At 36.5% G+C, this 26,775-nt stretch overlaps 5 protein-coding genes across 7 annotated transcripts; 3 read left to right on the forward strand and 2 right to left on the reverse strand.

Annotated features, from left to right (window-relative positions):
- Positions 1-139: 139 nt before the first annotated feature.
- On the reverse strand, positions 140-3,316 carry cdk5rap3 (CDK5 regulatory subunit associated protein 3). 2 transcript variants are annotated; one of them, XM_020918270.2, is made up of 14 exons: positions 3,184-3,316; positions 2,927-2,975; positions 2,695-2,826; positions 2,509-2,609; positions 2,386-2,434; positions 1,980-2,158; positions 1,769-1,905; positions 1,445-1,589; positions 1,269-1,370; positions 1,107-1,188; positions 938-1,026; positions 575-780; positions 337-508; positions 140-266 (listed from the first exon to the last, which is right to left on the reverse strand). In XM_020918270.2, the coding sequence occupies exons 1-14, from the start codon at positions 3,187-3,189 to the stop codon at positions 201-203; spliced, it is 1,515 nt and encodes a 504-aa protein (XP_020773929.1). In that variant the 5' UTR covers positions 3,190-3,316; the 3' UTR covers positions 140-200. The 2 variants fall into 2 exon arrangements, with proteins under 2 accessions (XP_020773929.1, XP_020773930.1); XM_020918271.2 differs by having other exon boundaries at positions 2,927-2,972; positions 3,184-3,300.
- Positions 3,270-7,704, forward strand: prr15lb (proline rich 15 like b). 2 transcript variants are annotated; one of them, XM_055150148.1, is made up of 2 exons: positions 3,270-3,388; positions 6,915-7,704. In XM_055150148.1, the coding sequence occupies exon 2, from the start codon at positions 6,938-6,940 to the stop codon at positions 7,274-7,276; it is 339 nt and encodes a 112-aa protein (XP_055006123.1). In that variant the 5' UTR covers positions 3,270-3,388; positions 6,915-6,937; the 3' UTR covers positions 7,277-7,704. The 2 variants fall into 2 exon arrangements, with proteins under 2 accessions (XP_055006123.1, XP_020774061.1); XM_020918402.2 differs by lacking the exon at positions 3,270-3,388 and adding an exon at positions 4,304-4,441 and having other exon boundaries at positions 6,915-7,703.
- Positions 7,705-8,793: 1,089 nt separating this feature from the next.
- On the reverse strand, positions 8,794-11,672 carry pnpo (pyridoxamine 5'-phosphate oxidase). Its single transcript, XM_020918308.2, is given in 9 exon segments — positions 8,794-9,487; positions 9,941-10,011; positions 10,093-10,221; positions 10,538-10,569; positions 10,572-10,587; positions 10,656-10,755; positions 10,838-10,962; positions 11,352-11,432; positions 11,580-11,672. Coding segments are annotated over 9 exon segments (795 nt in total). The 5' UTR covers positions 11,658-11,672; the 3' UTR covers positions 8,794-9,324.
- A 16-nt stretch (positions 11,673-11,688) lies between these two features.
- Positions 11,689-13,822, forward strand: mrpl10 (mitochondrial ribosomal protein L10). The gene is made up of 5 exons (XM_020918313.2): positions 11,689-11,811; positions 12,180-12,349; positions 12,424-12,588; positions 12,686-12,830; positions 13,407-13,822. Exons 1-5 carry the CDS (start codon positions 11,772-11,774, stop codon positions 13,637-13,639), a joined length of 753 nt encoding a protein of 250 aa, XP_020773972.1. The 5' UTR covers positions 11,689-11,771; the 3' UTR covers positions 13,640-13,822.
- A 2,999-nt stretch (positions 13,823-16,821) lies between these two features.
- Positions 16,822-26,660, forward strand: osbpl7 (oxysterol binding protein-like 7). Its single transcript, XM_055150388.1, is given in 21 exon segments — positions 16,822-16,953; positions 17,453-17,596; positions 17,896-17,949; positions 18,021-18,134; positions 18,233-18,370; positions 18,905-19,022; positions 19,425-19,543; positions 19,621-19,710; positions 19,888-19,911; positions 20,443-20,593; positions 20,863-21,204; positions 21,372-21,518; positions 21,602-21,738; positions 22,230-22,367; positions 22,894-22,957; positions 23,045-23,123; positions 23,662-23,806; positions 24,380-24,530; positions 25,083-25,209; positions 25,817-25,939; positions 26,061-26,660. Coding segments are annotated over 21 exon segments (2,646 nt in total). The 3' UTR covers positions 26,170-26,660.
- The last annotated feature ends 115 nt before the right edge of the window (positions 26,661-26,775 follow it).

Genomic DNA, 26,775 nt, shown 5'->3' on the forward strand with positions numbered 1-26,775 from the left:
CAGACTTGCAAAACTAGACTTGATACAACTATGCAATACATTACTTGGACAGCCCTGGGTGGCATGCAACAATTATATGTTTGCATTATAGCCTTATATTTGTATTTAATACCAATGAAAAAGGAAAAATATCCATTGATTATATTAAATATGTATTTTATTTCTGTGATTAACAGAACGTAAAACGATCTCATACATTTCTAAATATTGACACCCATTAAGTTGACTGGTCTGTTGTGGTACCGCTTTGAAATATCTGCTTCAATCTGCAATAGAAAATAAAACAGTCAAATTGATAGTGAAGGCAAAAGGGAAAGCACATTAATTAAATCTTACTAGTTTTTGTAGTTCCTTTGTGCATCCCATTAAGAGGTCAACACGAGGCTCCAACCTGCACTGCTCTTCTAGAGTTTCTTGTCTCCTTTCAACCATAGCAGCACTTTTAAGCATTAAAACATCTGCCTGTTTGAGCTTCTGTCTGAGCATCTCTGTGACACGTTCCACATATCTAAAATGAATATAAATGTGTTATAAACATGTTATTAATAGATACATTATTAAGAGTGGGTGGTACCTTGGTGAGGCGAGTATCATGAAGAGATGCTGCATTCGAAGAGTGGTGAGCCGGCCAAGAATACTGCGCACTTCTGATAACATTTCCTGGACATGTTCAGAGGTTTGGCCTTGAATCACAGAAGGAGCCATCTGAAACTGACTCATGGCCACTACGTCCCCCTCTTCACTCATCTCAGTAAGACGTTGCATAAGGAATACTTCAAGCTACACAAGAAAAAAAAACATAACGTGTGCAGTTCATGTGTGCATGAATCCACAAATAAAAATGTTGTACTATCTATTAAGCACTGTACTATCTAATCAGCATATTGGTATGTGATGTTAGAATTTAATCATGATCAAAAACAGAAAACATTTTTACCTCCATTAATTCATCAATAAATTGGTTACGTGATTGTGGATTTTCCAGAATTGACAAGGCATCCTCACCCCTTGCCACACCATCTGGACCTGTACCGTGACATAAATGCTAAATGATATCTACAAATGTTATGAAATGATTTGTGAGGTATAATAAAAAATCTTCTTACAGTCTGTGCCAGCATCTACAACTTCAATTTCAATGGGAGCTGGTCCACCATCGCCCCAATCAATGCCACTTGTATCTGCATCCTGATTAGATAGAACGACATTATTCCATGACAGGTTCTATGTGGTTATGTATGAGAAAAAGTACAAGTCTGGCCTCTTACCCCAGACTCAAGACTAATGCCCCAGTCAATTCCCTCTTCAACCTGAATGCCATGGTTTAGACCCTGAACATCTGAGCTTGTACCAAAGTCTCCCCAGTCAATCTACAAAGAATAATCTATCACAAAATGTTTTGGAGAATAAAAAGAGAAAATCTATAATGTTAAAGGACACCTACTGATCCATCTGTTACTGTCTCTAGAGGGGCCTCTTCCACCACTGGTCTTTCGACGACTGTGGGAACTTTGCCCGTTCTCCATTCATAAAATGTAGCATTTCCTTTCTTCTGGACAAAAGTCAACATGGGCAGTACTGGTTCAGACCTATGAATGATTATAAAATTGGAATAAATATATGACCACAGGTTAATATAGAATGTAGTGTGTATGGGTCCATATAAACACTCTTTAATAAGTATGTTACTGGTTAATAACATAACTGAATTATGTGTTGTATTTACTGTAAAACTTTATAATATTATACTGTAATTAATTATACTTACCACTCACACACAAAGTTGGTAAATGCAGTGTAAAGATTAATTTGTTCATCTAACTTTGCAGCATCTCTGCCAACTTCATCAAGTACTGCTGGTAGATCTTTGACAAGGGCTTGTAGCTCACGAGCTACATTTTCTCCCTAGTAAAAAATTAGTATGTAAAAAGTTAAGTTCATTATGAAGTTGTACATATCTATAATGCTTTTGGACTTACTGTGATGCCATATTGTTTACACGCAGAATAATATCGCTCCCTGAGGTCTGCAGCGGAGCTCTGACACTCCACTTCCCGCCGGCTCAGCTCCTGCTGCAGCTGCTGCGCTTTGGCGATCTGCTTTCTCAGGGCTGGACCTTCATAACTGACATTACGACTCAGCAAACTGGCCAGCTCAGCTACAATGGAAAACACAGTATGTAAAGCAATACAATTTCAAGCAAATCAATAATAATAATATATCAATTAAGTGTATAGAATATTAAATAACCAAAAGAATCTCTGATTATGTAACAAGTCATTTCCACATTAATTTGGTGGTGTTTTACGTTCAGATATTTTCCACTCTTTACCAGGTAGAGCCACGTTTTAGACAGGCAACAACAAAACGACAATACAGACTTACCCAAATAGACACTGTCTGCTTCATAAAGGGTAACAATTTCTTGCCAGTCCTAACAGAAAGAAAACAATTAGTTGGCCTTTGCAACTTCATTCTAACTTGAAAGTGTATCACTGTGTCATTTGCCTTCATTCTCTGTGATGAATATCTGCCAAAGATGTTTTTAGACGAAGCTTCTGTCTTCCTCAGAACTTCCACAATTCGTATGCAGTGAAAATAGTGGATGTCTAAAAAGAAAGATAAAGAAATTAAGACAATATTATTCACATACACACAATGATTAAAAGGAGATGGGGGTTTAAAAACACATACAAGACCCAGAAAGAAGCGCCTTGATCTCCTCATTCTCTGGCATGTCCTGAATGGCCGCATTGATCTTCTCTCTTATTTCTTTTATTGCACTTTGCCATTTCAAATTGCAGTGGCGTCTGTCCACGAGCCAGTCTGTACACACGATTACGCAACAAAACCAAGTGAATAAAATTTCTACATAAATTACATTTGTCATGTAGAAATTATTAGGTGTCCAGTTTGTGAGTCTTACCTAGAAGTTTGCTGGTTTGTATATCAATTGGGAGGTTTTGTATATTCTGCTAAAATAAGGAGAAAACAGGTGGTTCATTTTAAGAATTACTAAGTCGCGTGGGGAAATAAAGGTTAAACATTAGTATAGGTATAAGTTAAATGCTGTGGGAGAGCATCTGGATAAAATATATTTCTGCCAACTAGACAGTCAATACTAGCTTAAATTGTTAGCAGTGGTTAGCTGTAGAACGATGAATGCAAAGTTAACAACCTTACCTCCATTATTTCGTTATAACTGTAAAATCGGCTACGTTTATCCTCTCTGTAGTTACATATTATAACAGTTTGAATGTTTTCCTGTGCAGGATTATTCGCACCATCTGTTTCCCAATGTTTGTGACACGTTACGGGAGTGGGAACCAATGAGAGACGACATTGTTAGAAAAGGACCAATGACATGCGTTTTTACTGGAGACAGTAGGTGAGTGGTGAATGTTTTTTGCCCTGATTTGTGGTTGCAAGTTCATTTGTTTTGCCACCAGAGGACTCTCTTATCAAAGTTGTTAGAACAAGATGAGCGTGGTGGACTTTATACCGCATATGTGCAGCAGGTCCTATAGTTAAACACTTGAGAACAACTACTGGGCCTCTATATAGGCTATTGTTTGTCTATGTCTGTGCAAATTATAGGCTGCAGATTGCCCCAAACCGAAAGCACACGCACATGTTAAGTATTTTCAATGGTCTAGAATAGCTGGGCACCTAAGCATTGTTTTGTATTATTTAGTAACCATTGTATCAGGAGACATTTTGTTCTTTCAGGTTTGTTGGCTTCTTTGTTCATCTTTTTTTTTTCTTCTTTTTTTCTTTTGGTGTGGCATTAAATCTTTAGTGTCTGCCCTATTTTGAGGTAATTTGAATGTTAACCAAACTTGCAAACTAAGTGTCCATTTACTGTGTGTGATTCACGTAACCCATGCAAAACATCACAAGCACTTTCCCTTGTTCATACTCCCCTTTGTCTGTGTCTAGTCTTTGTTCTTTTAGTTTAGTTGTAAAAGCAGGGAGGGTTATGTAATAACACTCAAAACTCAAATACTGCATGTGCTTTCTTCTATGGCCAAATTCCATGTTCACTGGTTTTAGAGTGTAACTGATAAAAGTAATTTATTTCCCACTTTGGAGAGCTGCCCACCTTTTCAAAACAGACACTTAAACTGTATTGTCAGGAGTAGAGTAATCTTGGAGGGGACTAGGCAGGACCAAAGAAATGTCTGAGTAAATCACATGGTAGTTGCAACATTAAGTCCCAGGCACTAATGGGCGGGCTTTGAGGTGTGTTTGAGGAGGGTGTGGGCTGTTCTAGTGGAGGACACACTGGGACAAGGTGAGACAGAGGCGCCAGGGGAAGAAGGGATGCTGCTCTTTCACCTGAGAAGATAAAACAACATTACTGAGAAAGAGTGACGAACCAGGGAACATGGCTGCATTGTTTGGTGTTTGAGTCTACTAAAATAATCTCTTCTTTATCAAGGTAAGGGACATTTCTGCTAATGAGACCTGTGTTACTTTGATCTTTGTGCTGCAAATGCTCCAAAGCATAGTGTCGTGATGAAACTTTTGAACATTAGTACAAAAAGTACCAGAAGTAACTGACAGTTCTTCAGCCTTTTGTGTCAAACATTGATTTCAAAATATGCTTTAGAATAATATGAAATATCTTAAAAAATTATTATACTGAAATTTCTGATGCTGTACTTTTAATATATAACACACTATAAATTGTAATGGAAAACAACATTAAAATGTATAGCTAACTAAAAGCAGCAATAAAACAGAGCATTTCAAACAATATTAATCAAAGGATTTCCATGCTATAATAAAAAGTAATTAAGTTTAACATATGACAATTGTTATCCCCAAATGAAAACACATTATTCTTTTTTATGAGCCATGCCGAGGAAAACCTATGAAACCTGAATATCTGATGATGACTTCATTAGTGGCCCTTATGTCCTTGTACCCACCTCTACATAATGCCCCAAGTGTCGTCAGATCTAGTTAGTGATTTCCAAATGTGCCCAAAGTGTTATTCTGTCCCTCATAATCTGTGAAGCTTAGCAGAGGCTCACCCATACATAACAAAATACATAGTAACTTATTAAAGAGAACTATGGAGGGCCTCCTTTAAGTCAACACCACTTTTTGTCTCAAAGGTCACATCTAAGTCAAACATGGCTCACTAAATGAAAAATGCATCTATATAATTTCATTTTTATCATCTTAACTTCATGTGAAAGTGCTATAATGATCCTTAGTTACTTGTAGACACTGACACAGCAACACTATGCAAATACTTTGTAAATGTTTGTCAAGGAGCAGAGATTTCTGGAAGACATTAAGAAAATACTAGAAAACAATTTCATATCACGCTCTTAAAGCATAAAATTATACAATGTCATGGGAATTGGGACCAGGAAGTAAGGTTTGGGATGTTACAGCTTGCAAGCCATAAAACGAATAACAATTAATGCTATGCGCGGCAGAATCTAAGTTATCTCCTTTAAAAAACACTGACTAGGATTTAAACTAAGGGTTTTCACAGCATTGTATTAAAACAGCTCAGAGGCTATTGTCTGGAGGATTTACACACAATTTAAATCTTGCACGACTTGTGACTCAACATCAGGGAGAGCAGATAAGAGTGTTCCTTGCAAAGGGCATGTGTATTTGCATAGGTGCTACATGATAAAATGACCACACAAAAGGGAGCCATGTTGATTCTTACTTGTCAGCTTCAAATCAGTGTTTGATGTCTGTCTGCTTTTCAAATGCTGCTGCGTGGAGCTTTTGCAAGGGTTTTCTTTATACTAGATTTATTACAAGTCATAAGGAAGTTGGTTTGCATTTTAGTAAGTGATTAACAAACTCTCAATTGAGCAGATGGGTTTATTTTCTAGCATGGTTTTGCCCTAACAAGTCAATTGTGTGGTGATATTTTATTTACATATGATGCCCTTCCTTTTAAATCATCATCATCAGCTACATGCACCACAGTGTTAGCACGAAAAATACAATGTTATAGAATCAACTTGTACAAAGACACTAGGTTGCGCATGAAGCCACCTATCAAACATCAAACGTTATTTCAATGTGTGGGCATAATTGTGTCTGTGTCCTGTAAACAGTAGCTTGATCAGAGTAAGATGTGAGTTCAAATATCAGATCTCATGTGAGGGACAGAGGATAGGGGCCTTATTAATTTATCAGCTGAGCGCCCCAGTGTCAGGTGTCATTGCCCATAAGGATACACCTGGTAATTATAGTAGTGTAAAGGGCACTACACCCACATGTGTCATTCAGTTACTGTTGCTTTCTAAGGATTCTGTTGTTAGTTACAATAGAAACAATAAAAATACACAAAATGACCCAGAGAGAGCCACATATAAAGGAAAATATAATTTTTGAATAACTAATTTCATTTAACAGTGAATAAAATATAGATTTTTATTGCTACACATAGTATACTGTAATATAACTAAGACCTAAACTTATATATAATTAAATATAATTTCTACAGTAACTACAGTGCCCAAATTAATTTAGAATAGTTTAAAAAGGAAAACTGGAAAATTCTAGATGACGGATTTCCCCTCACAGTAATAAAGTCCTATATTGTGCTCATTGAAATGTGTACTTTACCAGGGAATAGATTTTATACTGGTTGCCAGCCCACAACCACAAATACTGATTGTCTGTGGTTTTTCCATGGTAGGCGATGTGGAAATTTGAGCCATTTTAAACATGAAGTCTAAGGGCTAATAAAAATGACCTCAGTTTTGGACATTTTTTTTTTTTTTTTTTTTAGAACCATATTTAATCAGTAACCTTCTATCTACTGTTGATCCATGGCAGTTATTAGAGTTTGATATCAAGTTGTAAAAGTTATTTGCAGAGATAGCCCATCCCTTGTGCCAACCAAAACAACCATGATCTTTGTCCTTCAGGTTGACTGGTCTGTTTCGGTGCCATGGCAGACCCAAGCTGGTGGAAACTGACCTTCTCTCGCAAAAAGAAATCTGAGCCTAAAGTCTTGTATGAGATACCAGCAGAGCATGGCAGCAACAACGGGAACAAAGAGCATTCAAGCAATAATCCCCCTCAAGAACATATGGACAGCCAGTTAAATGCCAGACTGGAGAAGATCGTAGACAAATCTGCCACTAAGGGGCGTCATGTCAAGGTGTCCCACTCCGGCCGCTTTAAGGAGAAGAAGAGGGTGCGTGCAACTTTGGCTGAAAACCCTACCCTTTTTGGCGAGCACACAAAAGACGAAAACCATAAAAACAACAAACATGCCGATAAATAACAATGAAAATGTCTGACAATGAAGGTACAAGCACATCCAAAGTGGCTGTAAGGTGCACAGTGGGTAAACAGCCTGCTCGTTTCTATGGCCACGCCCAAACGATACTGACACTCACAGACTCAACAGCAACTGATAAGAACTCAAAGCCCTAAGCCAGCAGCCACTATGTCTTATCCATTTTGTATAGGTTTTATTTTTAAAACCTTTTGCGCTGTCTGTTCTGTAACTTGAATTATTTTGGTGACATGAAGGTAAATGCCTAAATTTATAGCAATTATAGATTTTTTTTGTATTGCAGACAATCTTTTTGTATGCATTTTACAATCAGCATATGCAATGTTTTTATTTCAGGAAAAGAAAAAATAAGAACTTTAACAGACTGTAGATATTACATAAGATTTTGTAAATTATATATTTGCAGATATCAAAATGGAAATGATGGAAATTTATAGTAATAAATGGTTGATTATTGTATATTTTACTGTTATTGTGTTATTAGTATCATTATCAATACATTTCAACATCAATAATTATATAAGGCCTATAAGAAATCAAGTTTATTATATCTCCTTAATATTCGGGGCCTCTTTTCAGTCTTTTTGCCCTGAGTCCCAGAATATCTTTTGGCTGGCCTACTATGAGTTTTAATTTGATCATGATACTTCTCAATATTTTATATCCTCTTAGTATTTCAGCCCTTTTTTCTTAAAATGTCTCACTAAAATGACTCAATTCAAACTGAATCTGTTTCTGAACCCTTTGGAGCACAGACAAAGGCCTCTGTTGTCCTCTAACCGTACAACAACTGGACAAACAGAAAATAATTAAGAAGTAGTACAAGGGCCCCGATCAGCCCCCTCGGAACATGAGCAGATATTATGATAAACATATGATTGTTATGTCCAAGTTTCATTAACTGTTTGAAGATAGTTTTAGGTTTATTATTGACGTAATATCGATCTATAGATTAACCTAATTAACTCGCAGCTTGTTACTGTGAGTGACATCATGCCTGAGGTAACCCAGTCACGTTTATTTTATTAACGCCTCTTGTTGTCATGGCTACAGTAAGGGGACACTGAAACTGGACTCTATCTTGCTCAATGCTTCATAAACCACAAACTGGACTGAAACTATAACGCTTATTGGCTTAAGTGTTTTTCAGGAGTTACCTGTCTCAAAGGATTTTCACTGTATATAGTATATTTGTGTTCCTCAAGTATACGATTCAATTAAGGGTCACTGGTCAAGTAGGTCATATTTAATTTCTGTATATATAAAACTGTTATGTTACCATGTGTTATTTATGAAACCAAATTAAGATTAAGATAAGATTTCTAAGGAAATTGCCCCACTAAAGTAGTTCACTTCTAATGAAAGATGTGCCACTTCTTAACAATATCTGATTTTATTTCCATATTGAAACCAAATCCAGTTCATCTTGATGAACCATTACCAATTCTCAGTTCAGATCTTATCATACCACTTTATTGCTATCTTCAAATCATAAAACCACATAAAAATTGAACTTTATTATTGGCACATTTAGACATGACTGTACACAAATTTACACAAATGATTTACATTTCAGGCAGTGCACTGTGTAAACCCAGCACTTTTAATCTGTGTTAAAAAGCAACTGGAATTAAGACTACAACAATAACAACATTGCCATATTAGAAAATATTTTCTTTTTTTTTTTTTTCATATACCTTCCACCTAAAATTTCACAAACTACCGGTAATTGCTTTTGTGCTTTTGAAATGCATTGTTATTGTGTAACTAATTGTTGAACATTATTTGACATGAAGTGGAGTTTGATCTGACCTAGGACACTTTAACCACTATATTCATAATACGTTCTATAATTCATAGAACGCCAGAGGATGTGAAAAACAAGTAACAATGTAAAAATGTACTATATTGTCAGGTGTATTTTAATACCACTTATAGCAGCAATCATTAACATCAAGTATTTCCCATTGGATTTCTAATATAGCTTGTGATTTTTCTCTATTTAAAAAAAAAACAAAAAACTATACTTTTTTTTAAGGACACAGTCTTTGATACACCCATCCTCCCTCGGCCATGTGCTGAAACTCTCCTTGCTCCTCTCCAGGCTTCAGTTTGGTAAACACAATTCGGTCATGAAGCCGGTTGGTCTGACCCTGCCAAAACTCGATCAGGTAAGGTTTGACGATATAGCCTCCCCTGTTGGCAGAAGAGAGCGAGAGTCAACAATTAGTATAAAAGCGGAATCATTTTCTAAACTCTATTCCGGTATATTTATAGTAAGAGTAAGTGTAGAGTGGAGTAATTAAACTAGACCCTCAACTGCCATAAGTGTGTGTGCTAATATTTTAATATATTTTGGCAATAAAACAAATAAAAACTGTAAAACTAATGTCATATCTTTTCTTTCTCTGGCCAAACTACACCAATAACAAGATAAAATCAAACTGTCCAAACTATGGCCTGTATATACTGTATATATACAGACAATTGTGTTAAGACTTGATGGATCTTGGATCTTTGTTATTACAATATATTGTGATGTGTGAGCTACTGTACCTAAATAATTTCCCTTGTGGATCAATAAATTTTTTCTAAGTCTAAGTCTAGAAATAGCCCTTGAAACAATAATTGGGTTACAATGATGCTTACCAATAGTCAGGCATCGGCACTTCAGTGTCTTTGTACTTCTCCAGTAATTCAGCATTTTTCTGTCTGAGGTACTGAAAGACCACATTATAATATAAGATGACTGTAAATATGTTTTAGAGGCCTTTTTTTATTTATTATGTATAGCCACTTACGTCTCTGTTGGGGACTGGAGTGCTCTGTCGGCTCACCACAGCCCCGATTTGACTGGTTTTTGGTCGTGAATGGAAGTAGTCACATGAGGCCTGGTATGGGATCTTTTCTACATTACCTTCAATACGAATCTGGAAATGATATGGTATAAGTAGATACAAATAGTTTATCAATCTGTCTATAATATTTTAATGACAATATTATCATTGTTGGTTTCAGTCTAGCCTAGCATGGCATTTGAGATGACTGGGAGTGATGGGATTTATATTTAGCAATAGGCCTATGATCAGCCAGAATTCAAACTGAGGTGTATATGTTTATCATTATCACATTATACGGTTACAGTTAAGAGCCTATATTTGCCCTATTAGAAATTGATGTGTTGGATTATAAAATTGTTCATAACAGCAAAGTAAAAAGTTTTTAGATTCGGTGCTGTGCTGTTACCTGTCTGTTCAGAGGTTCCCAGTAGAACACCATGCATATGGATTGCTTTCCTGCAACAAACCAAACAATAAGAATGACATACAATGATGCGTGCTGATGCCAGAGACAGTATGCTCACCAATTCAATACCCTTTCTACTCTCATAGTTTGAAAAGAAGCGGAAGCCTTCATTGTTGTAACCTTTTAGAAGTACCATTCGAGCAGATGGACGGCCATCCCTGTAGAGACAGTAGACAAAAGTAGTGTTTAACAACGGGCTAAGTCAATATTTGTGGTGCACTTGCACGTTATTCTTCTTACTTGGAGGCAGTGGCTATACACATAGCGTTAGCTTCTCCAATTTCAGGGCACTTTGTCGCTTCATCAAACCAGTTTCCAAACTGTGTGATAGGGTCCAGGGATGCAAGCTGACTTTCCTCAAAGCACTATAGAAGACATTACATTTTTACAGATGTGGCAATTTATATTTACAGAGATGTAAAAATGTAGGCAATATCCCTGTTGCTAAATACTGCAGAAAGAGGAAACACATAAAAATCATACATCTCAGATAAATCATACATGTGTGACTGACATGTTTGTAGCATATTTTGTGATAAACCGTATCAATGCAAACATCAAATTTTGTTTTTATTTTTTAAATCGTGTTATGCACGTCGATGCTCATATTGAAGTATGTGTAAAAGGTCAAAAGAGGATGCAAGCTAGTACGATGTGCCTGAACACAAATGAGCCGCATTTAGATAGAACTGTCAGTGATCAGCACAAGCTACAGCAGAAGGTCGTGTGTTATAACCTTAAAACTAATACTCACGTCCTCATCTCCTTTGTATTTTTTTCTCATATTACTCAGGTCCATGTCTGTGGAGTGACGCGTAGATTCTGTGCAAAAAGTCTGCGAATAAACACGGGAGTTACGCACTGTCAATGAGCCATAAAGACATTGATTTTTACCAAATAAACACGTAGTTCTCAATAAATTGCTACTGAGTGTGCGTCTCATGCCTGTCAAATAAAACCGACGTCACTGCGCTTGACTTACGTAAAATATGTTATGCAAAGAAAGTTTTGTAATTATTCTGACTCGTTTCTTTTTCATTCTGAAATTCTTTGTACTCATGTTTAATTCATGTAAAAGATATGAGTGGGTTGTAAATATAAGATAAAAATTTATTTGGAGGAGAGGCACGTGATAACAACTTCCTGTTTTTTGTTTTTTTTTATTCAGTCAAAGATGGCGGCGACCTTGTGTTCGAAAATAATACCGAAGCAAGGTAATTTACCATGAAACAAAGACAATTTCATTACATTTTATTATATTAGGTCCTTATACTACACATAAATGGTTCCCCTTTCTTTTTGTGGCCTGTTTCTTAAGATAACTTCGTATTTTTGCTTTAAATATCATGTTTAGCATGCATGGCTGTCCAGTCTTATTTCAGTAGATCCATGAGGATATTTGATGATGGGCTGTGCAGGCTAAATCAAAGTAAAGCGAGAGTTACTTGAAACTTGTAAGACACCTGGTCGTGTAACTAGAAGATTCACGTTGAAAGCTGCACGTGTTGTAAAAACATAATGCAAAAGTATGTTGTAATGTGTGTTGTTCACTTTCTGTAAATGTCTCTTTGTGTTTTATTAGGATGGCGTCCCCTGGCGCAGAGTGTCCGACACGGCTCCAAAGCGGTGACTCGCCACAAAAAGCCTATGCACTTTCTCAAACAGAAACTTATGGCTGTGACAGAGTACATTCCTCCCAAACCTGCTGCACCCAAGGGCGCTTATCCAGCCGAGACCATACAAGTGAAAGAGGTGAGATGGTCCTGGGTTATGTATTTATAAATAACAAAAGCTTATATAATTACTGTTGATTCATCATGTTCCAGGAAAGTGGTTTAGCATTACTGAAGAAGAAACAGATAAAAGAAGCTTTTCAGGCCAATAAGATGATTGCTGTGGCTCAGAACAGTGGCAGTAATGTGGAAGACATCTTGATTCTCAAATACAGGCTTCATAAACACAACATCAGCGTCAAATTCTTCCCCAATGAGGTAAATGAATGTGTATTCTACTTGCTATATTCTGAAACAGACCCTTTCCCTGTGATTGTACATGACCTTGTTCTTAATCTGTGTGCCTTGCTTTCAGATTATGCGATCATTTCTAAATGACAGTAAATATTGTAATATGGCCCCCTTGTTCTGTGGTCCCACTGTGCTGCTTGTGAGTAAAGAACCTAAAGTGAAGGAACTTTTGAAGACTGTGAAAGGCAGTCCACAGATCACACTTTTAGGTAAGATACCTACTATTTTTTACTATTTTTATTTATAGATATGTAACCGCAAAAAACACTTGCCTTTATTTTTATTTGCCTTTAACTCAGAATTCATTCATCAGATTATCATCATCATCATGGTGTTTCATTTTCTTGATACACTATATCCTCCCTTGAAACTGAGGAAAGATTAGTGTTTATCACCTACATATATACTGGAAGTATCTAATGCTTCCTCCTTGCTTGAGTTACCTTCTAATTTATTGTGCATAAAAGAGATTAAAAAAGAAAAATGTCTGTAGACCTTAACTTTAAATTTGGACTCCCAGGAATTCAGTGGTAAGAGCTCACAAACCAATAAGGATTACAATTCATTCTCAGTACATACTGTCAGTGTGTACTTAGGCAAGACACTCCCCTTGCCAGTGTATAAATGTGGTGGTTGGACTCTTCCTAACATTCCATGGCAGCTTTCACTATTAGTAGCTGAATAATGGATTGTAAAATTACTTTGATTGTTTGGCAAAATGTCATATAAAAATTGCATTTCATTTATGTAATGACTTTTTTATCTACATATAATTTACTTTACAGGAGGCTGTGTGGAGGACTCCATTTTGAGCACACAGGGTCTGTTGAATTACTCCAAACTCCCATCGCTGACTGTGGTTCAGGGTGAGCTGGTGAGCGGTCTGACCATGTTGACGTCTCAAACCGCTGCTTTGCTTCAAAGACACCCGTCGCACCTGTCGGCCCTCCTCACACAGTATCTCAAACAGCAGAGTGGAGACACAGAGGCAGCTACTGCATCTGGAGAATCATCGTGAAGATTTTCAACAGATATCTATGAACTAACGGAAACTAGAACACTTTGGGCTGCTTGGTCAATATGGGGATGTCCTTTTGGAATTACTAGACCAATTGCCATCTTTCGGACTTGACTGTGGACATTTACAAATTAATGTAATTTAAAATCTATTAGCAAGTTCCAATTAAAACTCTTAACTCTCGCTTGTTTATCTCGCTCATTGGCATTTCAAGAAGTTGGAATACAGGGCTTCTTAATTATAAAAAAGTCACATTGGGGTAGTAATAGAATACACTTTTGAAATAAGATGCACCAGGTTTGTAGGAGCAGAATAAGACTGCACCCTGTTTACAACAGAATTGAAATAGAGTATCGTTTTTCATATTAGTTTTTTACTGGTAACAATAAAACATTGCTCAGCCCAGTTAGAAAGTATCAAAGAGTATCAGTACTGTGTCATATATCTGCTCAGCAGTGCCAGTTGGACAAAGGCATAAGTGGCATCATAAGAACCATGCCAGTCTGTATAACCTAGAGTGGTCACAGATCCCGACACTTTAATCTGCAGATTACGGAATGTTAATCTGGGTCAGTTCATCTAATATGGTTTACTCCATTACTTTGTCTCTGCTGCATTTGAGCACCTTCCACCTCTCCAGCACTAAGGGATTAATGTAAAACCCTTTTCACAATACACTGACTTTACTGAACCACTAGATGCTGCTGCAAACACATCGGTTATCAATTGTCCGTTGTCTTGTATAATGTACTGTAATAGAGTTTGCTATTTTACAGGGTTTTGTTTAACAGTTTTTTGGCAAGTATGGAACTGGAGTAAGCAGTTCGTTACTAGAAACCGTAAGCATGATATTGAAACTATGGTGATATTTTATATTTTATTTATATTTTATATATTACTGCTGTTGCATATAAACTTGCTGGTATAGAATTTAAAGAAATCTATATTTTGTTTTCTGTTAAAATGTTATTTAATAGTAAAAAGTGAATAAAAGGAACTGATCGTTTACTAAAAATGCCTGTACCAAAGGTTTTGAAATTGAAACCGTTAGTTGTGTGGGCCCTCTGCAACAGATATGAGCAGACTATATCGTCTGTAGACGATGTATGCAGAGTCAGTGGTTGGATTTACCCCGCTGTATATCCCTGCTGCAGCTAGACACCAAGTAATTCCCGTTAATACGGATAATGCCCAGGACACATTGCGCGCTGCCTGCGACTCACAGCTCTCCTTGGAGGATTTGGAGGGTGCTTGTGTCACCCACCAAAAGAAAAGGGACCGTGGACAGAGATTTTACTCCACCATAACAAGAAGTAACTTGTGGATTCAACATGTAGCTATCGGCTTTTAATCATTTAGGCAGCACCGTGAAGTTTATTTTGATTCATTTCTTACGTGATGTAGTTACGTTTTTACGCACAGGAATCATGAGTTAGTAAGAAGTTCTCAGACGGTGCAACTTGGTGGAGATTTGGAGGTATGTGTTATTTTAAAGTTAACATGTAGTGTTTGTATATACGGATCTGTCTACTCACTGTGTCTTTGAATTATTGTGTATTTGACCAATATAAATAAACCATAGCATAAGTAGTTAAGCCCACGCCTTTTAATGATAGGCCAGACCACAATTTAAAATTGATTTGAATTGATTTATTTGTAGAAAAAAATATTACATGCACAGATAAAGAACTAATAAAGCAAAGTCAGATGAGAAAAAATATTGTTCCAAAAATATAAGAATAGTTTTTATGCTGGTCTTTGTGTGAAGCAAGCTCAGAAACGCACAAATCCTTTCATCCTGTTTCCACCGTGCGCTTTGATCAGCAGAGAGGTCACTCACTGTCATTCTCGATCCTTACGTAACGACATACGTGAGATCCACCACTATGAACTAATGGACATGGCTATTCTTAGTACATACCAACTTAATGCCTTTGTATGTGCATTTAATTCATATGACAAAATAACATCTCATAAAACGTTTTCTTCTGCCTTTTGAAATTGCCCATAAATCAAAGTATTAAAAATGCAAATCTACTACTAATAAATTTCATGTTGTGAGATTAATGTTTTATCGAATTATATGTGACACGTTGCCAAACGTGCTTTGTATCACTGTTTAAGAGGTGAAGCTAAAAACATCCCTTTGAAAACCAATTAAGCAGTGAGTAATCCTCCTCTTAGGTTGCATGGCTACTGTAGTCTACTGTAAATCATAAATGAATTAAAATAGATAATAAACTAAACTAATTCACTTTTGTTAACCTGCACACATTTTTTATGCTATCTTCTAATTTCAGTTTTATATATAAATAACAAAAAGATAAAACTTATATTATGCAATAGAAGACCACACAATTAATTGCACTCATAAAGACATTCACTAATAAAAGTGTTATAGTTGGACTATTTTAAATGCCTTTTTCATAAAAAATGTGCACCGGAAGCAGCTATGAGTGAAAGTATGAGAGCCGGTCTATTCAGGGCCTTGAACCTGACCTCGAGGTCTCACCTTTTTTGTTAAATGGATTAGAGTCTTCCTCTTTGCTGTGCCTATTTAAACATGATTGTCACACACTGTATCCGTTCTATGTTATGCTCCTAACATTTCCTCTGATGGCAAATAATTGAAGTAAGTGTCATAAATCTGTTACAGTAAAACATCTGTCACAGTAAAACATTTTAAAACAGAATATATTGCCACAGATAAATATTGCGATAAGCAATACTATTGAAACTACTTTATGCCACTGACACAATGCAGGATAATTCCTGCATTGCAATGATTGTCTGTATGAGCAGCAACAAATACATTGCAGAAGGAACTAATAATTAGCCACAGACGTTATTTATTCTACTCTCTACAGCTCAAACTTGGTTATTGCAGAAAAATGGTTCAAATTTCCTCATTATCACAATTATTATTGAAACTGAATGCACGATAAATACTGACCCTCAAAATACATTTCATATATTGAACAATAAGTCAATATTGTAATAATAGTGAGTAGGCTTTACATTACCATGCCCCATACATTAGTATTTGCTCTTTTTATTGCAGTTCTCTTAAATCACTCATAGCATAGTCAAATTAATATCTTGTCTTTTTTACAGAGTGCTTGTGGAAGTCAATGGAATTAACAGGCACATAAAAGTGAAGTCTGTGAGTGAAGTACATTAAGATGGATCCCTATGGCTCTGCTCTGAACCGGAGTCATTCTTTGGCCAGTGGTTTGGAGAAAACATCCCCCACATGGAACAAGCCCCCACACTCTCGAAGCAGCAGCACAGTCTCCTCCCCTCACTCCAGACTGGTCAGTGGTGCTAGACTTGTACCACTTTATTTTGACACTAACTAAGCTAACAGAGATATTTCACTTCCACTGTTGGGAGAGTTGATGGTTATTTGCCTGCTATTTGCAATTTGCCATTGTGCCCTTAGGAAAGTCACTTCACCTGTATAACCTTCCTGTTTTCACTGCATGTCTTGTGTGTAAATGTGAGAGTTCAGCGCCCCTGCATTCTGTTTCTGTGTTTTAGAACAAAATGCTGCTTTTCCACTAGTTTATGAATGCCGGGGTATGAATGTTTGTGGTTTGCAAATGTGAGACAACAGAGGTAAATTATGTTCAGATTGCGTTCAACTTCTGAAATTCTTCCAAGTTTTCTACTGAGTTTACAATGTAAATTTGGAGTAGAATAATTCATTTTACTTACTTTTCTTTTATTGAAATTAAATTATGTCTACCAGTGTTTGAAAGAACTCCACATCAGTTTAACATTATGTCCTTTTTAAACGCATACTGTGCACAGATCATCAAAGACTGGGAGATAATTGACGACCTCCATGTTGAAACAAATGCAGCAGGAGACAGTCTTCAGGACATGACTACTCCAGGCATCTGTGAGGGGTACCTGCTCAAGAGGAGGAAGTGGCCTCTGAAGGGTTGGCACAAGGTCAGGACATCGTCACGTAGACCCACCCAAATTGGAACCTCACTCAATTATTATTTTATTTCTCTTCTTACTTACTTACTCTTAATTCTTTTTTTCTGTTACTGTTACTTACCTATTCATACACATGCATGCTCACACACTTGCACTCCCATATAAGAAGAACAAAATCCATTCTTATTGTCCCTCAAATCAAAATGTCCAGTGTTTTTTATTGTTTGTATTGTCTCTATTATCACAATAAAAACAAATTAATAAAAACAAACAAACAAACAATGAAACCTACTATTTCTATTTTTCAGAGATATTTTGTCTTAGAAGCTGGGATTTTGAGATACTCCAAAAGTCAACATGATGTAAGCCTATCACATCCTATATTCAATCTTGTAACATATCAGTTTATTTTACATCTGTAAATTGTATTCAGGTGTCAAGAGGACGTGTCCAGGGGTCATTAGACATAAGCCATGCAGTCATGTCAATAAATAAAAAATCCAGTCGGATTGATTTAGATGCAGGGGATATTCTTTACCATATGAAGGTAACTCACAGTATTTGGCCATAGTTTTGTAATTTATAGAAAGGAATACAGTACTTTTTGTAACTAACATTTTTTTTAATTATTATTATTATTTCAAGGCCAAAAATCATGAACTTTTTTACATTTGGGTGACAAAGCTACAAGCCCATCGTTCGTACAAGAAAAATTCACAAGTTCACAGTGGGTTCCTCCAGTCCCTGACAAACAGCACTTCCATTATAACCAATGGAATTAGTGTAAGTATCACAAATACAAGTTTCAAATCATAAAGAGCATTGATTAAATGGCCAATATTACACAAAATTGACTCTTATGAGCTTTAAGCCATATTACAATGTTATCTCATCAAAAACAGACCCAGAGGTGTGTTTTGTTTCAATCACACATGGCAGAGGAATCCTTTATTCGTCTGTCTACATCTCCAAAACTCAAAATGCTCTGTTCCACTTTGTGATGTCATGAAGCCGTAGTTTTCAAGTTAGCAGCTATATTTTACATTTTGTTCAGTAGAGATTTGCAATTCTAGGGCTGAATTCATCCAAATGATTCTAGTGAAGGTGTATGGAGCTTAAAAACACAGTGGAACACTACCTGTAGCTGTGTTTTCTGTTTGAGAGAACCTAAATATGCATATGATTTGTGTGTGAACATGTGTGAATGAAACAAAACACAACTCCAGGTATGTTTATGATGAGGAAATAATGTTATAATATAAATAAATAATGTAATCCAGGCCCTTTAAGTGTTTTCTTCATTGTTTTGTATCACAGAGCTCCAAAAACCTGACTGTCCCAAATGCACCAAAGCCCCCCTCACCGTACACAGCGGTGAACAGCAAAGTAGCTGCCTGGCTCCAACAATCACACACCCCAGAGACTTGTGCTCAAGGTACAGATTATTTTAAAGGTTTACTGTGAGACTTTTCTAGTGGCGGGTCCACTACTTACCTGTCTCTATGGAAATGTTGCTGCTTTGTGTCTAATCTTCCACAATATAGATTAAATCTATCACAAGTGAAGCAAGCCGCTTACAGCACTATGTTACATTACAGTTCTGTGGAGAGTCACCCTATTCACAGAAGGAACTATTATGTTTTGAGCAATAGAAGCACCTGTAATGAATAAATGCTAGATGGTAATGTTTAATGTCATACCATGGGACATTCCTGGCAGCGCAATAACATCTCCATGGAGACAAGTATGGCAGCAAACCCTCCACTAGTTCTCCTTTAACTAAATAAAAAATTGTGCAAAAGTAAATGTTGTTAAATGTTTGTGCTTTTTGCTCTAGAGCTGAACAGGTGCCATTTGGACCTGTCTGAGTTAAATCGTTTAATCCAGAGGTTGCAGGCTTTGGAAACAGGCCAAATCGTTGGTAATGGAGATCTGCAGCGGATCATTAGCATTCAGGTAATACAGCAGAGTTATAAAATAAACTACTTCAATTAAACATGTCCTATCTTTTTTATTCATTGTTGTATGCACAGAATTTGTCACTTGAAAAGCCCAAAAGACCAAGGTCAGCAAAAATGTGGGGTCATTCACGCACATTGTCAAGAGTCGAAGCCCTGGGACTGGTATGCAATGTTTACAGTAAATACAGTACTGTTATTATCAAATGTAAATAAATAAATACATAAATAAATAGATTTTAAAAAGACATTTATCTAATACAATTCTACTTCTTTAAAATATGGTATTTATATGAATTACTTTTGTTGAATAACTCATAACATTCTTTCTCTTTTTCAAAGCCTGTTCGGGGGATTCCCAAATCGGTGAGTAATTGTGCGCAATGCTCCTATTGTTGATTTTTGATACTATCAACTTTGATTATTTTAATTTGTTAAAGGTGCTTGATTTTAATTGAATCCAATATGAATATACTCCTTCATTTTTGATGTAGTATCCATGTTTCTGAGAACTATCAGTGGATCTTGGGCTTCATATTACAGTTTTCCTCATGCACTCTTGATGACAATTTTACAACAGTCACATCTAATTACAAGTGTTGTCTTACAAGTGGGGGAATAGAACTTAAATTGTAGAATATTTCATTTGAACATATGTACAGGTCGTTCTACAGTAAGAAAACATTGCCCAGTCAACACATAGAAACAGTGTAGTGCCATCTAGTGTTCAGATGTGCAACAGTTTTATATCTGCACTGTAAAATGCAAGGCAGGAATCCTCAAAGTTCTCTTAAGCACACATACATAGTCTACCTGCCTATAATGTGCTCTCAGTGTATGTTGACTCTGTATTTGTTTATTTATTGTGTGTGTGTTTTGTTTTTTTTTTCTTTTTAGCTGTCTTCCAGTCAGTTGAGTAGCTCATCACAGCTCGACGCATCAGTCCCTTCTATACCGGACTATGTTTACTCACAGTTAGCTCCACCCACTGCTTTATCACCCGAGAGCAAGAAACTACAGCAGGACATCTGCACCACGTCACTGCGAGGTCAGAAATACATGGAAGTGTTTTATATCTGTCAGGTTTATGCTGTAAATATAACTATATAAGACAGCCATGTCCATTTCAAGTTATACTAGGTTCTCTCATTAATCATTGTTCTTTAAGAATGTTAAGATTGTTTTTTTCCCATCAGATAAAATACATTTGTGATAATTTGCTTTATGTGGTCATTCTTCTTAAATTTCAACAAAGTCTACATTTTATTTTATAAATTGTACATTGTAAATTATCTTCTTTTTATGTTCCCATATCAGTGCTTTCTTCCCTGAAGTCAGTTCATGAGACCCTCTCACAGGAGCGTCAAAAACTTCAAGAAGTTTGGGAAACAAACAACTTGAACCATCTCACATTACCTGTAGTAAGTCAGTTATTGTCTCTGTTCCATGGACCTCTTTACTGTTTATAGTTCACACTGTCCTCCTCCTCTCCACAGACTGAGGCTGTCAGGTCCCACGGTGCTCCATCTGTGGCAGATTCAGCGGCTGAATATTTTGACGCCAGCGATGATCTGCGGTGTGGGAGTTCATCTGAGGTCACGGACGAGTCTGGACTCAGCGACGGGAGCACCACAAACTCTGAGCCAGAGGAGGGCCATGGTGTGTGTACAATTAGGCAGAAATAATGTTAAAGTGTTTGTAATTCACTTAATCAGTGATCTGTCTAAAAGACACAAAACCATTTACCATTGCAAAAATGCAATAATTAAATGTAAATCATGTATTTTTTCTGATCATTACAGTGAATTGCTTTCTTCTCATTGCAGCATTGGCCACTCGTAAATATCGTGCCAGCATTTCCAAAGCCCCTCACAGTGTCCCCCCCAAAAGCACAGGACGAAGGACCAAATTGCCCACATACTGTCCCGACAACAGCCATGTGGGCCTAGTCGCTATCCTGTACAACAACATAGGCATGTGTCTACACCTGTAGTTTACCTGTTCAAATATGTATACCTGTTAACATGTTTTTTATATTGTTTTGGGTGATTTTTAGGCAAGGATCTGGCTCGAGTGTCGATGCCCGCTGCTCTGAATGAACCGGTGAACCTGCTGCAGAGACTGTGTGAGGAGCTGGAGTACAGTGAGCTCCTGGACACAGCAGCCAATACACCAGACCCCTACCACAGGATGGTAAACAAACATTACACGTCTAATTTAACATACTAAACACTTTATTTAGTTTATTAATTATCGCTGTATAAGTACAAAGAATCTACAAAGAAGCTGGACACAGATCATTCCAGTACAAAGCCCCTTCTGATCGAAATAGATTACCCATACTCTTGAAAGCGAATATCTTTCAATTAATTCAAATCCACTTTGTTTTCACACCTCAAAACTCCTTGTTTATACTTTTAGTTTGCCCTTTTTATTTCCATTTTGTATATCCCATTACTGTATAATGTCTAGCTTATTTGTATCTGTGTGCCTCTATTCTGTGTATTATATTGTGTGTTACTTGTTGTTATGTGTTTTGGACCCACTCAAAAACAAGATAATTCCAATAAAATAAATTCAAATAAAATTCACAGAAAGAAAAGATCAGGCACTCTTCCAGACACATATTATTTAAAACATGTATGCAACAAATGGCACTTTAAATAACTCTCATGTTCTTCTAGGTTTACATTGCTGCCTTTGCCATCTCCGGTTACTCTACGGCCACTTTCAGAAACCGTTACAAACCCGTCAACCCAGTGCTTGGAGAGACATTTGAATGTATAAGACAGGACCGCGGCTTTAGGCTCATCAGTGAACAGGTAAAGTGTGATAAAATCAACATCACTATGGTTTATAATTATGATCTACTATTTCATAGCTCCCTTTAAGGCAAGAGTAATTATGACTGTACAATTGTAGCTATAACTGCAAAGCTGAATAAGACCAAAGCTTTATTATACTATTAAATTGTATAAATCTAAGTTAAATCATTCAAAGGATGGTATTTTATCAGTTTCTTTTTTCTCCAACCACATTCAATTACTGGATATTCAAATATGGTTTAAAGGTGTACTGTGTAACTTTTCTGATATTGCTTTGCCTGAGATGTTTCAAAGTATGGCATTAAACAAATGCATCTTGTATTTATTCAATTACAGACATTTTTATTTCTCAAAACTACACAGAGATAGTTTTAAGCTACACATGGAGATAGTTAAATGAATGCCATATAGTAGGAAAAAACAATAACATCTACATGGAGTCAAGCAGATGGTGGATCATCTAGAAAAGCTACACAATGCACCTTTAATAATATTGTTTAATTTTAGTAATATTGTTTTCCAGGTTTGCCATCATCCTCCCATTTCAGCCTGTCACGCCGAATCGGACAATTTCACCTTCTGGCAAGGTGAGAGTGTCTTAGTTATTTTTTATTGTAGTTCATAAAAGATTCATAAATCATTCTAATTAGTGCCTTTCTATTTCCTTTTACCAGATCAAAGGTGGAAGAATAAATTCTGGGGGAAGTCCCTGGAAATCTTGCCAACGGGAATGGTCAACGTCACTCTTCCAAAGTAATAATTTTATTACCTATTTGAGCAATAATTAACCACAGAAATGTTATATGAAAGGCCAAGACAGATGATGTATTAAATAAGAGGGCCCATATTACAATGTTTACTGATCTAAATGATACTGTTGTTTCCTTATCACAAACAAACATGGAGTTGTGTTTTGTTTCATTCACACATGTTTAACACACAAACCCTGTAGATTTAGGCTGAGTTCTTCTCTCAAACAGAAAACACTCCACTGTGTTTTTACTCCATAAACCTTCACTAGAATCAATTGGATAGTTTCATTCCTGAATTTGCCAATCTCTGTTAAACAAAAGATAAAAAGTAGCAGTTAACTTTAAAACTGCCACTTCATGACATCACAAGGTGGAATGGAGCATTTTGAGCTTTGGAGATATAGACAGACAAATAACAAAAGATTAATCAAACACAACTGCAATTCCATATTTTTTGTGTGGAGGTAACAACATTATATCATGGCTAAAAACTTGCCGAGTCAGTTTTGTCCTTTAATGATTATGATGATTTTGCACAGATATGGAGATCACTATGAGTGGAACAAGGTGGTGACGTGCATTCATAACGTCTTCAGTCAGCAAAGATACCTGGAGCACTACGGAGAGGTCACCATTCAAAACCTCAACAACAGCACCTGCACCTGCAAGATCACGTTTGTCAAGGTGAATGAATGAATCTCACTCTCTCTGGTGAGAGAAATGTTGCAAATGTAAAAGAAGTATCTAAAAGGTCACTCAGGCAACGGTTCAATTAATATTTTTGCTTAATTGAATGTTTACATAAAAACAAAAACAAAAATCACTCACATAAATTCAGTGTAAAATAAAAGCTTTGGTTATAAAACACTGAACAGCTTTCATCCTTTATATTAGTGATAGGGTCCACAATTTTGTTTACACAAAACCAAAAATTTCAAGACATACAATATTTATATCTCAACAAAATATTACAGGCCTATGGAATGGGGTTCAAAGTGTTACAAGATAAGTGCAACTGCTAGGCTATTAACAATTCAAAACCTTTTGGATCTTTTGAATGGTCAACTCAAAATGGCTTAGAAATAAGAAGTTAAAACAAGTGACTGGGCTCAGTCAGTATACATGTATTTAGTTATTGTTCTGCTATATTTATCCAACCACCTGAAAATATTGTGTTCCAGCAATATTTCTAATGGTAAAGTACTATGTAATTTGTAATATGTTGCTTATCTGTAAATCTCTGTTTTGATTTTGTAGTCTCGCTATTGGGGTTCAGACACAAACAAAAACGAGGTGCAGGGGACGGTGCTGGACGAGAGCGGGAGTGTTATTCACAGATTTGGGGGTCTGTGGCATGAGGGCATCTTCTGTGATACTCTGCCCTCTCCCAAATGTGTCTGGAAACCAAGTGAGTGCTCCTAAATCCTAAGTATAAACAAAATTATTAAAATATACATATATATATACTTCTAGGGGAGGGTTCGCCCCCCACCTATTGAAAGAATGTACTTTCTGAGGTCATCTAGCTTCCTGTCATTGAACAAATACTAGATATACTGTATGTATTTGATTTCATACTGAAACATTATAGGCAAAGCATCTCCATGGAGGTGGTGAACAGTTGCATAGTACACCTTTATTTGCAAAATATGACCCTGAGCTTTCTGTATTATTTCAACAACCTCTGTGCTGCAATTTGGGTTACTACTCTTTAGACACTAACCACTTTATTTGTATAAGAGAATGAATTATCAACATATTGAAACACATCATAGCATCATCTTCTATGTTTAAGGGAGTGTCACTGTAAAAACAGAAAGTAGCAGCACTAAGATAGGTCTGTATAATAATTGCACTGAAGAGCTGTAACATTCATATTGCAGTCTAGAAGCAACATGATCTGCTCCCAGGGCCCAATTTCCTGCTAAACCCTTGATGACTTGACCCATTTTTCCCATAGACCCACAGCCAAAGGATCACCTCTTGTATTATGGCTTCTCTTCTTTTGCAATGGAGATGAACGAACTGCCCCCAGAGCTGGAGCCTTTCCTGCCTTTAACCGACACAAGACTGAGACCAGACCAAAGGTTAGAAGGATAGAAGGATATCTGGTTATTATTTTGTTATTATTATACAGATTGCTTGAGTGATAATAGTTGGATTTTAGAGAGACAGAATACTGGTATACAGAGTTGGAAAATAAAGTCGGATTTTGTCTGAGTGATATTTCGCACAATTATTCATGACCCAAATTCATCATCTAGTTTGCATACTTTGTTACCTTGTTGTTTTTTTGTTTGTTTTGGTTGAATCTCTGAGGTTCACGTTGCGAATTGTTGACAACTTTGCAGAGTTTTAGATGCCTAAATATGGTTTGACATCACCTAGATGAAATGATAAAAGTACTAAAATTACAGCTTTTTTCATAGTACTTGTTAAACACTCCTACAGACAGTAATTTATGGTTGGCATTTAAATGTGTAACCTTTCTAATTGTCTGAATCTGGAACTGGCACAAGTTGGTTTTGACATCTTGTGGCTGCTGTTGAATATTTCATTTTTTAAAAGTTTGAAACATGTTTTTACCATGAGACCTACACACTATTACATATTGCAGTGAGCCTAGAACCCAAGAGGTAAAAAGTTACTAGAAAGTGTATGTACTTTGAGTTGATTTGGTCCTTTTTTAAACAGAATGTTGGAAGAGGGCCTGGTGGACGAAGCAGACAGAAAAAAAGATGAGATCGAGGAACTTCAGAGGCTGCGAAGGAAGGAGCTTGCCAAAAAGGGGGAAGAGCATGTACCTAGATTCTTCAAGTAAGTTCACTTTATCAAACAAACCTATGCTACACAATCACATTCAACTTCTGCAATACTTCCTATGCTATTTTTGTTTTCTACGATGCTAGAATTGACATTTTGACTTATTCTTTTTCAGGCAAACCAAGGACCAGTGTGGGCGGGATGTGTGGGTGACCAATGGGACTTACTGGGATCTCAGAGAGGACCCAGGTTTTGCAAGTTTAGACTGTCTAAAACTTTGGTGACTTTGCTATCTATCTGCATATTTAAAGGTCCTATATTACGCAAACCTGACTCTTGTGAGCTTTAAGGTGTGTTAGAATGTATCTGCCTCCTCAAAAACATACCTGGAGTTGTGTTTTATTTCATTCATCCTTTATTATTAGTCTGTCTACATCTCCAAACCTCAAAATGTTCTGTAAGTTAACAGCTACATTTTACCTTTAATTCAGGAGAGATTGTCATTTCCAGGTCTGAAATCATCCAGATGACACTAGTTAAGATGTAAAAACACAATGACACATTTATTGTATTACCACATGACATCACAAGGTGGAACAGAGCCTAAATATGCAGTTTATGTTTGTGTGTTAAACATGTGAATAAAACAAAACACAACTCCAGCTAGTTTGTGATGAGAAAACAACAATATATATAACTCAGAACATAGTGTAATATGGGCCCTTTAAACAAATCTTATATGTTGAAATACAGAAAGCATTCATGATCCAGTGAAGGGGGGATATGCTCATGTGTTTTTAGACTATTCTTATAACATAAAAACCATGACAGGTTCATGGGAAGTGTCTGCTAGTCAGATCAAAGTCATTTCAACTTACCGTATATTGTAA

Source organism: Boleophthalmus pectinirostris, unplaced genomic scaffold (assembly GCF_026225935.1).
Source record: "Boleophthalmus pectinirostris isolate CB_2022bp ecotype Guang Dong unplaced genomic scaffold, ASM2622593v1 HiC_scaffold_14, whole genome shotgun sequence".
Classification (NCBI taxonomy): Eukaryota; Metazoa; Chordata; class Actinopteri; order Gobiiformes; family Gobiidae; genus Boleophthalmus; species Boleophthalmus pectinirostris.